Source organism: Scleropages formosus, chromosome 9, assembly GCF_900964775.1.
Source record: "Scleropages formosus chromosome 9, fSclFor1.1, whole genome shotgun sequence".
Classification (NCBI taxonomy): domain Eukaryota; kingdom Metazoa; phylum Chordata; class Actinopteri; order Osteoglossiformes; family Osteoglossidae; genus Scleropages; species Scleropages formosus.
In genome coordinates, this window is record NC_041814.1 from 28,504,217 (window position 1) to 28,519,274 (window position 15,058).

The 15,058-nt window shown below is 41.7% G+C and overlaps 1 protein-coding gene across 2 annotated transcripts in view; it reads left to right on the forward strand.

Moving 5' to 3' along the window:
- The first annotated feature begins 2,273 nt into the window (after positions 1-2,273).
- rbm33a (RNA binding motif protein 33a) overlaps positions 2,274-15,058 on the forward strand; it is a 35,178-nt gene continuing 22,393 nt past the window's right edge. For both annotated transcript variants that reach the window (XM_029254542.1, XM_029254543.1), the window contains exons 1-8: positions 2,274-2,519; positions 5,410-5,485; positions 7,391-7,439; positions 8,990-9,063; positions 9,976-10,285; positions 12,376-12,492; positions 12,801-12,975; positions 13,634-13,860. In XM_029254542.1, coding sequence (XP_029110375.1) covers positions 2,501-2,519; positions 5,410-5,485; positions 7,391-7,439; positions 8,990-9,063; positions 9,976-10,285; positions 12,376-12,492; positions 12,801-12,975; positions 13,634-13,860 — 1,047 coding nt within the window. In that variant the 5' untranslated portion in view covers positions 2,274-2,500. The remainder of the gene's footprint in view (positions 2,520-5,409; positions 5,486-7,390; positions 7,440-8,989; positions 9,064-9,975; positions 10,286-12,375; positions 12,493-12,800; positions 12,976-13,633; positions 13,861-15,058) is intronic.

The following is a 15,058-nucleotide window of genomic DNA, read 5'->3' on the forward strand; positions in this document are numbered from 1 at the left end:
GAAGTGTGGTAACTTTGCCGTAACGGTTTTTTGAAGGGGACTTCTGTCAAATGTAGGTGCAAGGAGGCTGTGTTAAAAAACTTCAACATCTGCAAACACAGAATTGTACCCCTCAGTGAATGTAGACTCTTCAGGGTTACCACATGGTCCTGGATGATGGGGGGTGTTGATGATGTACCACCAATTTAAGTGTTGTGACAAATGCAATTACCATGTTCAGGTACTCCTCAGCCTGAAGTGGATTTTATTGTGGCCTTCAATTTCAAGTGTTAAATCTGTGGTTTGGAGCAGTTTTGGGCTTCATGTAGGGTAAAACGTTCAATGTGTACCACTAGCTGGAACCAAGTGGTGACGGTTCTGACGTGATCGTTCCTAAATGCAGCGTCCCACAGCTTAAGTCAAACTTGCTTTCGACTCTACAGTTTTTACCTGTCATTTTGAGGTATAACATGGGATTTTATGCAGCTGCGGGCTTAAACAGAGGCTTATTTCTGCTGAGAAATGGCATCATGTTTTTTGGAAGAGATTAGGCTTGCTAAGAAACAGCTCCTTCTGTAGTTCTCCAGAAAGCTAAGAGGGGTGTGGTGACACAGCAGGCTTGGCCTGTGTTTGCTCTCTGGTGAGTCTGGGGTTCAAGTTCTGCTTGGGGTGCCTTGTGATGGACTGGCATCCTGTCCTGGGTGTGTCCCCTGCACCCTGTGTTGGGCTCCGATTTGCCCCGACGCCACTTGGGATAAGCAGTTTCAGTTAGTGTGTGTATGTGAGAGGGAGAGAGAGATACAGCAGGGATATTTTTACTGGAGTAATTCAGGGTAAGTACCATGGGTACTTGAAAATGCTACAGCGGGAGGTGGGATTCAAACCTGGGGCCTTGAAGTGGATGGCAGCCGCACTACTCGCTACGCCACCTGCTGCCCCATTTCAGTTCTACTCATCTCTTAAAGCAGATCCTGTCAGTGAGTGCGGTTTGGCTGCGTTGCAATCGTTCCTGTAAACAAGTACCCTAAATAAGGGTCTTTAAAAATCTCTTGGTCCAAGTGCATTCCTAGGATGGCTGCGTATGCGCGTGTGCCCGTAGCGTGTGATTCTGTGTCACACGATAATCGTTACACATCACTTTGGAGAAAAGCGTCTCCTAGTCGAATGAACGTAAACGTCCCGTGCCGCTCAGCGGTCAGGAGGAGTGGCGAATCCGGATTTGGTCCTCGTGAGTGCAAAGAAACGCGCCGTAAGTTGAACCGGGGGCGCTAAATGGAACTCCCCGTAAAGTTAAATCTTCGCAACTCGAATGTGTGTGTCTCAGCGCACGGCCGTATTTTCAAACACGGCAGCTGTGTGGAAATTTTAATGCGAGCTTTTGTTTAGCGATAGGCCGGACTGGGCACCCCTCACCTGGTTTACACTACAGCGCATTGTTACGTCCATCTACACATATTACATCAGCAGTATTTACAGTTGCTCTGGTTTCCTCCCACAGTTCATTTATCGAACCATTCACCACACTTCTGTGCCTATCTGGACACAATCCCTATATTATCACAGTAATTAAAGAATAGTTCAAGGCCATGCTGTACTGCTGAGTACTTTAACACATACAAAATTGATTATTTGTCACAATTATTGTGGGACATATCTACAACAGATGCGGAACAGCTGGTTGCATAGTGCTTAGTGCTGTTGCCTTTAGGTCCAAAGGTTGCAGGTTCAGTTCTCACCTTGTAGTACTCCTGAGTGAAGTACTTACCCTAAAATTGCTCTAGTAAAAGCACCAATGTGTAAAATGGGGTAAATAATGGGAGGTAGATTAACATTGCAAGTTGCTTTTGAGAAGAGTGTCAAATAAATGTAAATTATTACTTGTTCTGGGCAAAGACATTATCTTTTATTGTGACTGATCTGATGCCTTTGTCACAGGTCTTCTGCAGACTATATTAAAGTAGAAAACTAATGTGCACAATGCATGCATGTGTGTAAAAGAATATTGCAAGTTTTCTATTCAACAAAACCTGCTGCGCTCATCTACTTTTTGCTAACAGTAACAGGCAAAAATAAAATATTACCATTACTTAAAAGAGTTTTACTTTACAAGCTTCATTCTTATATTTTAATTTTATAAGTCGGAAAGCAAATTGTACAGCCGTCCGGTATAAATAAATATATTTGAAAACACCAAATGTTGAAAGAACTGGAAGGGGATGCGTTAGTCGCTGAGATCCTTCACTGCGCATGTCCACAAACTCGAACCTCCAGCATCCCACAATGCACCGCTGGACGCAGCCTTTCTCAACCCATGCAGACGAAGAAGACGACGGTGAAGACGAAGAAGAAGACGAAGAGGGAACGACTGCAGCCTCTTCGGTCCGCCATGTTGAGATAATGTTCAGAAATCCCAAATCGGGAACGGCGGAGAGCAGCGAATCTGGCGGATTGAACTAAATTGGCGGACTCGTTGGATGCAACCAGCGCTCGGAGTTAGCCCGCCGCCCGGGAGTCCTTCGCTATGGCTGCGTGCGGCCGAGGTATGACGCCTCCGTCGACGGACGGGACGGCGGCTGTGCCGCGCAGCGGGGGCCGCGGAGTCCGAAAACAAGGCCTCGGGGTGTCCTTACACCATTTCACATGGGTTTTACACTGGGTTTCTTAAAATTTCCTTTCCGAGTCTGTGTGTTTGGAGGAAGCATTCGTTTATTTGCTTAACTAAGCTACCTACGTTGCTCAGTCAGTCAGTGTGTCTGTGACAGAATCGTGTTTCTACAAACAACGTTGTTGGGCCTTACTTTACATTTTGCCTTGGACGCGTTATATTAGTATTCAGGTGAGTTTTTTTCCTGTCCGAATCATGCCCGAAAAGGAGGGGAAAAAAACTCACTTGATAAAGAAAGTAAAATAAAAAGTAAATATCATCATGGAACAATAATTTACTGTGTCTGGAGAAGCTGCGAGGTCTGACGAGAAACACCGGGGCGAAATGAAGGCCGTACCGTCCTCGGTTAAAACCTCATTCTTCTTGTCACATTGTCTCTAGTCTCTTTCCACTTTGCCTTTCAAAAAAACATTTTCCTTGTTTGCCGCTTTTCCTGAAAGGGCTCATCTGTTCTCTCATACTGGTCATGAAGTTTTATAGAGATTGATGGATAGATGGATTTAACTCACTGACTCTTTATCCAAGGTTACTCAGTGTTAATCAACTTTACAGTGATGCTTATTTTTGCAGCAGGGTATTTTTACTATATCACGCCTGGTACCTTGGTCAAGTGTACTAGAACAGGAGTGGGGACTGAAACCAAGCACCTTCAGACTGCCTGGTGACAGCTCTAACCCCTCCCTACCTTGCTGTTTCATACATTTCTTTTAGCAGGTGCTTTTAAAATGATCCTTCCATCCATTTGCAGTAACTGCTTGACCAGTGTAGGGTTTGCTGGTTTTCATGCGACTCCAGAAATTAATTTTTAATATTGGTTAGTTGCGTCACTGATGCTTTATACAAGGCGATCTGCTGTGTTCGACCCATTTACAGGTGTGTTATTTTACTGTGTCAGGGTAGGTACCTTGAAACAGGATACAACAGCAGGAGTCTCTTTATCTGTTGTGCAGACTGTTTACATTTATTCATTTAGCTGATGCTTTTCTCCAAAGCAACTTACAATGTTAGTTTTTAACCTATATTATTTGTAGAGCAGGGTTCTTTTACTGGAGCAATTTAGGGTACGTACCTTGCTCAAGGGTACTACAGCTGGAGATCGAACCTGTAACCTTTGGGTGCAAAGGCAGTAGGTCTAACCATTACGCTACCAGCTTTCCCTATTTACATGAAATAGTCTAGTGCAACTGTCATTTTGAATACATTTCTGTCTGTGTGGGCTTTGCACAGTCTTCTGCTTCTGTGGGTTTCCTCCCACATTCATAGTTGTGAGGTGAGTAAATCAGATTTTTGCTTAGTGTGCCCCTTGGTGAGTGCACTGTGATGGGCGGGTATCTCGTCCATGGTGCACCCAGTTGAATCCCATGTGTCTGGGATAGGCTCTGGACCACTTCAGCCCAAAATCAGACAAGTGGTTCATGGCAAAAGATGGACGTTACATGTGTTTTCTGACATTACAGAATCAGTGCTTGAGGGGTCAGCTTTTGGAATTCGAGCTGGCAGTTCTGCCCCTCATGAAACCCTCTTTTCAAAAGCATGTGCCACCAAATTACAAAGTAGCAGTTTGTTTTTGTCTTTCTTCCTGTCTGCTTCCTAAAAGTATGTCATGATTTTAGCAGTTAGGCCTACAATTTTGTTAAAAATGTTATGATATGTGGACCTGAACTGTCCAAACCTATTTCTATAGAAAGATTCAAACGCTGATCTGCATTTGAAAACTTTGGGCTTTCTTCTCTTATGTTGCTCCCTTAATTTTAATATCAGACACGGTTTACAAATTAAATATAGACATTAAATGAATATACGTTTGTTTCATTCTAAAAAATATTTGACACACATACTGTTGAGGTTTGTAGATGCTGAATAATATTAATTCATATTTACCTAAATTCACTAAACACGGGGACTTAATGGGTTTTTGTTCTGTCTGAGTTCTCTAAATATACTCGCTTCTGTGAGTGAGTTTGACAGTGGTTGTAACTTGGCGTCCAATGCAAAACCAGTGTTGAGAAGACTTTTAAACAGGTAAACATGGTAAATGATTATAGATTCACTATTGGAGAGTCGGTTTAGGGTAATTGTGGTCTTTTGTGTTTAGTGGCTGCCATCTTGCAAGAGCATGTTTTAGTAAAGACGGCTGTGAGACTGTGCTTAGCCACACTACTGGAAGCAGTCTCTGCTCTTGAATACCATTGTTTTTTAACACTGAAATGTGTTTATAGCCTACAGATTTCTGGTCTGGATGTTAAAAGAAAGAGCTGTTCAGTAGTCTAGCTATTATTTTGACTAATGCAGACTTTAATCGTTCATACAGGTACACGTTATTTAAACCGTTTAGGTAATAGACTGCGCTGAAGCACCTGATCTCCACCTGGGACATAACCAGACTTCTGAGACCTTAACTGCTCTCCCTTCTACTGGTTGCATTTTTTTTTTTTTTTTTTTTTACAGTGTCCAGGCCATGTTCTGCATCTAACAGTTTTTCCTGATATACCACTTGTATGTTATGAATAAGGAATTGGCTTAATTTCAGTCAACCCTTAGTGAAATGGAAGGTTAAATGTATCATGTGTGCAAAAAAACAGTTAGATTTATAAGTTGTTTGAACCTTAAGTTACTGTGTTGTAGCTGTTATGCTTTCCTGGTATTCAGATGCACCAAAAACAGAAGTGTCAAATATGCTACAGTTATTAGCCTGAGAAAAAGTCATTTAAAAACATGATATGCTGTGTGTAAATTAATTGAGGTCCTGTGTTCTGTTATTACAGATGATGAGTTTGACGAGTATGACAAACCAGGTGCTGAGAGGTCACGCAGAAGGAGGGGAGATGAAGACTTTGACAGGTACTGCTTTGGTTTACACTGGTTCAACAGATGACCATTTGCAGAAAACTTTGTGTTTTCAAGGGAGTTAAAATTCAAATGCTTGTTTTTACTGGTACAAAGGCTCTCAAAATGTGGCGCTTGCATCTCCGCTGAGTGATATAAGGGGAATCTCTTTAAAATGTATGATGGTGCATGTTTTTTGTACAGCACTATTACATTAATGTGAAATTAATTTATTTCAAATGTTTAAGTCAGAGGTATGTTAGTGCATTAATTGAATTTAGTTTTTCTCTCAGTAGCAGCTTTTCTGCAGCTGAATAGCAAATCTTTATGTAGATAATAGCAGTCCTTTATAACTTGACACAGTTGTCAATGAGCCAATTAATTTCAGTAGATTCTGGTTAGTGCAGCTTGCTTTGCGCTGCCTGATGGCATTTTTTTGGCCCATAGTGTAAGCAGTCATGTTTTACCGTGATGATGGTTTAACTTCTCTAGTGTTATGTGTGACCTTGAATTGTCTAAATCACTGTTCAGTCGTTCCTTCTCAGCACTTCAATAGGTGAATGCTAAATGACCGACAATACTCAACCCTATTGAATGCTTATGTGTGTCTCTCTATTTATTTTGTAAATGATAGTGGCTGTGTTAGCAGTTTAAATTAGTTTAATAATAATGGAATACTCAACTAGCAGAGTCAGGTTAGTTTGGCTTCAGTCTTGAAATCCATTCAATCAAAATCCCAATAAAAGCTGAGTAATTAAGAGCTCAGCAGGAGCAAAATCCTGCATGCCCTGCGGCACACGGGGATCAGGTTTGCCGACCCCCGTTCTAGGACATTGCTTTTCAGCCCTCCTCCTGACACACTCGCGTGTGCTTGTTTTTGTTCCAGCCGAGCACTGAATTAATTCCTGTGATTTAGTTGGCGATTGAGTGAATTGCTGGATCAAGCAGTGTCAAAGCAAATACCAAAGTGCAGGACCCAGTGTACTTTACAGTTGTGTGAAACACTATGTTCTTAGAGAGGTGTTTCTGCTCTGGTAATACTAATGCAAAACTGAATAAATAATGAAGTCTTTAATTGCCTAAGAACATTAAGCAATCACTCTAAGAACTTTACCTGGCACTATTTACGTTACTGTAAAAAAAAAAAAAACATTTAATGCAGTCTCCTATTTTATGGATAGTGCTAACATTCATTTATATATTTAATTTTTTCCTTATTAAATCAATGTCTCACCCATGAGAAACTGAGCTGGAATAAAACCAGTGGTTCATTATCCCAATGCTTGAAAATTAATAGTCCAGAAGTTGTTGTTGTTAAAATATTGCCTTTATATGGTGGTAAGCTTTTGTTTGATATGTGAACTGGACTGCTATTCAGGGGTTAGATGATGCCTGATGTAGTGAATTTTTTTTTCTTGCTTGGAATGGATTGTGAAGTTCTGACTGCTGGAGAGAATGAGCTCTAGTTTGAGTGTAGGCTGGATTAAGTTGTTCTTCTGGCTCTCTGGAAAGTTAGTGTCAGGTTTTTGCAATTGATTAGAGCTTGGATTTGTAGCAATGGAAAGACAGTAGGGGAGGTGAGGAAATACTTAAGCAGGTCAAAGACAAGTTGTAGTGTTATGCATGACCATGTTGTCCAGGTTTGAAAGTTAAAAGGTATTCTTTGAGGTCATTTTCTTAACAAGGTGCATATGACACAATATCACATTAAATTCTTTTACTGTACTTTTTCATGTCTTAGTGAAAAGAGGAGCAATTACCATGTATTACTTTAAACTTTTAATAGCTGTAATAATTTTAGACTTTGTGGAATTGATTGTGCAGATTGTTTGCTATTACAGCTGTTGAGAAGATTTTCTGTTATGCAGGAAATGTAAATTGCATGGGTAAATTAACTTCTTGGTCTGTTTTCCTGAAAAGTGATTTGGAAGGTGACCTGCTAGAAGAGGACTGGCTCTCAGCAAGAAAGGTAAGTGTAGAACATTCTTTTTAATACTTGAAAACCATTTGTTATTGTCAAAGATGCTTTTCTCCCATTTTTTCCGATAAATCAAGTTGGGTTATTAATATTATAGTTGACTTACAGCAGGGACAAGAGAACTATTATAACGTTTTCTGCACGTATTGAAGAATGTGGTCAGAGGATTAGTGCTGCTTACATTCGTTTCTTATATATGTGTGTGTGTATGCTGCTTCATTATTTAGCACTTTGACATGTTTTTCTTCAACTGTGACTCAACACATCAGTTCTAGAAATCTGCAGGTTAGGTGCCTGAGAGATGTTACTTGTCCAAGTACACAGTATTTCCCAGCGTATCCCAGCTGTTAGGGTCCAGCATGCGATATTTGCTCTTTGTGCTCTTGGTCTTTTGCTTTTATTAGGAGGCCTGGCAGGCCAAGGGGAAGGGCACGTTCTAAGTCTCTCCCTGCCATGTTTCCAGTTTAAGAAGTGACATTTATCCCTGATCTTTTTGTAAATATTTGAAAGGATCTGTGTTTATCAGCAGTGTTGCCTTTAACATAAACCACTGTTAACAAGTGTAATGTTTACTTCAGGTATTGAATGTTTTATAAAGCCTTGTAAATTTCTTGGAAACTTGTACTTCTATGACAGTGTCAGTGGAGAGGGTCGTGTCCATTGGCTGGCGGTGCAGTGAAATGTTCTCATTTGTTTATGTGATGCGTGTGTCATTTGCTTGGGCTGTAGTCAGGAATCAGTTTACATGTGTCTTTAGTTTGGTGAACCATGTTTAATGCACTAGTACAAAAAAGACATGTTTTTGAATATTTTATTTCAATATTTGCAGCAGGTGGTCTTTTTCAAAGCGTCTATTCAAGACACATTGTGATACAGCAAAAAAAAAAAAAAAAAAAAAAAAAGGTGGTCATGTCTGTCTTCAGCTTCCCTAAATGTCAGACTTGTTGCTGTTTTGGAAGAAGATGGTAAAATGACAGCCTGTAGCAAATGTAAGATGCATTTCTTGCAGTAGAGTGAAAGCAGAGACATTTGGCCACAAATCGTCTGAGCTATTGTGAAGGTATTTAATACAAGCAAATGTTTTTCTAAAATCCACTGTAAAAATTGTATTTCCACGATGAAATATTTTTTCTATAAAAATGAAGAATTATACAAAGGATTATAGTTTAAGTGCAAAATTTTGGTTTGGGATTATCCCCCAAAATTTCATTGAATTGGGCTACCTGTGGTGTGTTCTTGCCTAAAAGTGATACCTTTGCTCTAAAATAATGCCAGCTTGACCATGTTTTTGGACACACCAAAGCTAGAAGATCAGCTGCCTGACGGGCACAATTGATCTGTGAAAACTCTGGGTTTTATCAGCACTTCCAGACAGGCTTTGAGATTTGCCTAGAGATGAGTTATTGCCCATTGTTTCCTATTCCACTGGGCCAAGAGGGGCTTTGTTTTGTGGGACCTTCATCATGATGTTCAGCCTGCTTTCTGGGGCAGCTACATTGTGCTGGCTCTCATCTTAATGTCTCAAACCTGTCTCTTAACAGAACCCCTCTGAAGGGTCTGAAGAAGAACTGAATGATGACCTTTTGCAAAGTGATGAAGAAGATCAAAACATGAGGTAAGGCAGACTCACCTGTGTCTGCACTATTATTGGACTAAAGGTTATGGTATGCTTAAAGGTTCGCTGTAGTCTTCATACACTGCTCCTTGGGAATAAAGCTAACCTGAACTGTCATATTAAAAATACTATAACTAGTTGTTAGCTGTTGCTGTGCAAGTGAGTAATAATGATGTTGTCAAAAGAACTTCACCTACTTGCATCTGTATATTTATGCAATGGTATAACACGTGGGCTCTTAACCTTATGAACACAGCTGTGACCAGAAGTCTGTAACTCACTTGTGTTCAAATCCAAGGTCAGTTTTCCCACTAAGTGATGATAAAAGCTAAATATAGTTGTTGCTTGATTTATTTGCTATGTTCTTGTAAAAACCACTGAAGATGCAATAGAAATACTCGGCTGCTGTTTCATCATTTTTAACTTCACACATTAAAACTGATTCAAAATGACAGGTAAAATGTTCTTTCCACATACTGTTGTTCAGTCCCTGTTGTTGACCGATTTGCAGCATAAACGTGCTGTGTTTCTCACCTTCTTATTGATCATCAATACCATTTACCAATCAACATTGCGGTAGTCCCACACTTTTTGGGTGCTCTGTATGACCGTCTGTTGACTTGGAGGGTGAACACAGGTCATGTTCACTGCAGACATTTTTAAAATAAAATGCAGTTAAAAACAAAGGGTAATGGTTTTTTTTGAGAATTAGTAACTTGAATGTTTCTAACATAAAGAGCTATTGTGTCAGTTTGTGTTCTTTTTGTCATGGAACTTCAGTTATCGGATAATCCTGCATTTTTGTCCCATTTTAATTTAAAAACTTTGTTTAAAGTAGTTGAATGTATTTTATGTTTAAGCTTTAACTCAATTGGTTAAGACTTTAATGTTTGTTCCTTTTCCTCCCTTTAGCGGTCCAGGAGTAGTTGTGAGCCTGGATGCCACAGGTGGCCTGGACTCCACTTTTGACCTTCAAGAGCAAGGTCTAGAAGACGTGGACTATGTGGTCGATGATGTACATGGCCTGGGGGCCGAGGGCTACGAGGAGGGGGATAGCGTGGAGGGCTATCCTCACGAGAGTTACGAGGATGCGTACGGGGCTGACGGTTCTGAACTCCCAGAAGACCAGCTGGAGTACGGCGGAGAGCAGCCAGAAGGAGAGGTCTATCAGGATGAAGTGCTAGACATCGACATCAACGACCCTATAGACGACGATTTCCAAGTGCGTTCTCTCTATTGTGTTCCTGAAAGATAATGTGGCTCTGCTGCTGGTTTTGGGGCAGGTTTCCAGTTTGTTTTTGGTCCTTAGGGGGAGCTGGGTGGCAGTGTGGGGGCTGGGGCGATGGTGCTGATCTATTATCACTCCTGGCCAGTTTGTTTATCTGCTCCCTGACAAAGTTTGTGTTGACAGCTTGTTTGGCGTGAGGTAATACTCTTCTGTCGGCTCGCTGCAGCCGCATGGCCGTGACCTTGAAGGTCATGTCGGCGTGGCAGAAAGCTGCTTTGTGTTCCGCTGATTCGCTGCCAGTTGTCAAAGGTGGTTAATGCGGCAGCCCTTTATCCAGCCTTTAAACAAAATCTGATAAAGTTGCACATAGGTGAAAAGATTATTGACCTTTCTAGAAGACACCGATATAGTTTGGTGGGGTTGCGGGGGACGAAGGGGTGCTTGCAATGATTGATGCTCTTCTCCATTTGTTGCTCCTATAACGTTGTAACAAGCTTAACCCACAGATCTGGGAGTCATGTCTGATTTCCGTGCTCCATTTATCATTGCTCTTTGGAGAGCTGATGCGGGCCTTCAGACAAAGATGTATGGCTCTGTTTAATATTTAAAGATAAGCATTTGACCTTTATATCCTCCCCCTGCAGCAGTGTACAACTCTCCACACCCATAAATTTGAGAGTTATCTGGGAAGGGTAATATCTTTGTTTACAAGGTCATCCCCTTTACCAGGCTCAACATTTGTTTACTACTATTTAACTGGTATTTAGAGGTAATGTGTGGAACAGTTTAAAGGATTAAGACTTCTTTCTTCCCCTCCCCCTCAGGCGGTGCTCTGCCTGTTGACTGGAATGTTATGGGTGTTTGTCTGTAATAATGCACCGTTTCCATGGTAATTACTCGTGTTCAGCAGCTCAAACCGGCCTGTTGCCCTGCACATTGAATTTTAGCAGCTCTTGTGCTCTCTGCTTTTATATTCATGCAAATTGAGTGCGAATTTTAGGTCATTAATGGCAAGGGGGGTAGGAGAAATAATTGCAGAGCATGGATTTATGAACGAGTGTGTGCCTGTATGAAATGAGAGAGGCAAAATTGCTGCTTATTCCTTGAACTTGCCGAAATGGATCGAGTTTTCTCACATTCTGTTTTCTCAGACATGGTTCACTGGGTGCTGTGTGACCAGTGAACTCTATTTAGTTAAAATATTAAGCTAGTTTGTTTTTCACAGGGGGTACGGTGGCGCAGCGGGCTTGACAGGGTCCTGCTCTCTTGCGGGTCCGGGGTTCAAGTCCCGCTTGGGGTGCCCTGTGACAGCCTGGCGTCCCATCCTGGGTGTGTCCCCCTCCAGCCTTACGCCCTGTTTTGCTAGGTTAGACTCTGGCTTGCCACGACCCTACTTGGGACAAGTGGATTCAGCAAGTTTGTGTGTGTGTTTTCACATCTTGCCCAACACACTGGGTCTTCAACTTATACACACTTCTGAGGTCAGAAACGTTAACTCCAATATCGCTTTCCTTACTAAGTCAGAATCAATAAGCTTAATGGTACTGATGGTCCTCCATTTATTCACAGTGTAGGTTTTGTAAAACTGTAGTATTGCTATAAGAAAAAGGTACTGTGCTTTGACTTAACATTATTGACTCTGAGCAACATTCAGGTTAAAAGTAAAGTTTTTGAAAACAGTATATTTTCTGTACTGACTCATCAATGAAGATGGTCCAACAATTCGATACTGTTTGTGTTACTTCAGAGTGTGTTTTACTGCTATCTCGGCTGGATGCAAAAACACAAGTTTTTGTTCCATAGCAGGCAAATTTTATGTAGTACAGTGGTGAAAAAAATACAATTACAAACATTTCCCAGTTCTATTTGTATCTTTGAAAATTCATTGCATGGACTTCTAACCTGAGGCGCTAGAGCATTTATGTCTTGTTGGGTTTGAAGTGCAGCAAAGCAATGATTCTAATGCTCCCACAGTTGAAATTTCACATTTTGTTGTCCCCCCCCCCCCCCCCCCCCCCCCCCCCCCCCCCCCCAGTAATAATTGCCTTTGACCAGCTTTTCACCAGGTTCACATGTGCTTCCAGGTGGATGAGTACGTTACTGATGATGGCAGGCAGCAGCTCCAGGGCCTAGAGGATGAGCAGGATGAGCCGGATGGTGAAGAGGTGCCTGCTGGCTCTCAGATGCTAGAGACTGAGGAGGTAGGTTCTTATTCAGGGAGATGTTGGCACCACCTCAGTTACTACTGAGAGTGTTAAGCTTTATTTCACAAGAAAAGTGGGTCTTGGAGTGGTTCTACAAAAGTATTGTAATAGTGGTGCTCTTGGGATTCAAGCTTGCAGATTCTCAGGAGCTCCTGGGTATCATGCTGTCCACACTGGGCATCCATCTATGGTGCTGCTGCCTGTTGGCACAACTGCAGCAAAATTATGAGCGTGGTCAGTGAAAAAACATGCATTCCTGCTAGTCAGTGAAGCGGATTGCTGAGGTAACAGTTGCTCTTTCTCAGATGGAGAACAAGGCAGAGCCTGAGGAGGATGAAAACGTGAAAGAAGAGTCAGATGAAGAAGAGGATGATGATGAGGAGTCAGGTCGTTTGCGCTTCAAAACGGAGAGGAAGAACTCTACGGTGGTACGCCTGTCTGACGCTGCTGGCAAAAGGAGGAACATTCCAGAAACTCTAGGTAAGAGAAGTTGTATGTTTTTTACAGCGGTGTGTTTCCCAGCTACTTTTGAGGGGGGTGGGAATTGTTAGGCACCTTATTTGTGAAGTGCAGAACTCCTACTCTGGGTAAGATCATTATATGGAATGGGAAAACACAACAGAAACTATTGACATTTCAGCTCAAATGAAATGGTTTCCATTTTGTCACCTTTTGTTGACCTAGTGTGACATCTTATTTCTCTCCCTTATTGTTTAAGGGACAAACAGTACTTGTTTACACATTAAAAGTGTCACCCGAAACCAGCTGTTAGAGGAGTGCTCAAGAGGTTTGTCACACTTAGTACTGGAAGAAGGTGATTATCTGTGCTGTTGGGGTGAGGGAATTTGTTGATATATGCAGAGATGAAGGATGGAGGGTATGATGTTTACCAAAAGTGGTTCTTCGAGTGATTTGTCAGTGGCATTAAAATGGTCTCCCCACCCAATGAACTGGTCCTAGATTTCTGTGTGTGCCACGCCACCCTGTCTTGTCTGTCAGAGGCTCAGGGAACCAGTGGTAGCTGTGATGGCAAGGTTCTCTCCCTCTTGTTTATAGCTAGGCCCATAGTCAAGTTTTTGGGGGGATTTCCTGGTATTTCTATCTGACTGGCATCTTGTTTCTTTCCTTTACCCATCAGAGCTGTCAGAGGAGGCCAAAGCAGACCTACTGGAGTTTGAAGAGAAGGAGCGACAGAGAAAGCAGGGCTTTGGAGGCCGCAGCCGGGGAAGAGGAGCGAGGGGCACGAGAGGAGGAGGAAGGGGACGGTTCCTGAGTTTCGGTCTAGGAGATTTCCGCGGGGAGGGGAAAGGAAGGATGAATGAACAGAGGATGGCACTGCCCATTTCCATCCCCATGTCTGTGCAGGTAAAACACTGGAGAATATATTATAGTAACAAATATAACTACTCAAGTCTAGTGGGAAGGTAAATGAGAGGGGAAAAATGGGCCATCACATGATAAACATTTGTAGTTCTTGTAGTACTTCACCATTTAGTTGCAGCTGACTTTTCTTTATTTTATGAAATTTCAGTTTACAGTGTGGGACAGCTTGATTTAATTAATGATATTGGCTTAATTCCATTAATAATGTTCTTTCCTTCTGGAAATTATTTTAAGACTCATTGAACTTGGCAGCCAATAGTCTTGAGGCTGAAATGATTTGTTCACCATACATTGAAATGTGACAGTGTATTGATGGGGTTGTGTTGGGAGGTCCTTTTTGTCAACACCCATCAGTGTTGTTAAACACTGGCCCTATAGTTTATGGCAGGTAAAATATAAAGTATTTTATGCATGGTTCACCTTTTTATGTAGTTTTACCCATACTTCCATGAACTCTTTCCAAATGTTAGCAGTTGTCATTTTTAATAAGTCTGTATAGAGGCCTTTGAACCAGTGATATTTACCTTTAATTTTGTCCACCATACGATAATGTTGAGGTGTGTGTGTGTGTGTGGCGGAGCTCAGCACCCCTTATGATTTTTCATGGCTGTTTATCTGTGGAGCTGCATTCTTCTCCTGATGTGACCTGTTGGAACAGTGCTAGTTTACTTTGTGTGAAAGTCAATTAACCGGGGTCTCTGGTCCTCTATCCGTGTTGATATATGGATTATACTAAATGACTTGGCTCAAGTGCATTCAGAGAGCATTACATGAAATTTAATTTGTCCCCTACCCAGGATTTAGTGTCTTGTGCCTTTTTTTCTGTTATTATTCGGTGTTTGTTGAAGCATGTAATCTGTTCGTTTAGGCTGTTCATGCTACGAAGTGACGCCTGTTGGAGCAAATTCTGAGTAATTGTCGCCGTTGGAGTGACTGTGCAGCAGGAGTAAATGGCTTTTTCGGTTGTTGGCGCTCTGAATGCTGAGTGCGTTCATGGTGACCTTGCCAGAGCACAACTGCAACTTAACAGGTCATGATTTTTTTAGCATAATTTAATGGTCCTGTGCAACAGTGACTTATCCTTTTCAAAAGCCCAATGAATAATGACTTGTTCTTTAATTTCGGAGGGTTTTTTGGTATAAAATGACTCAAAGGCAGAAGGATAGGCTGTGGTGTTACT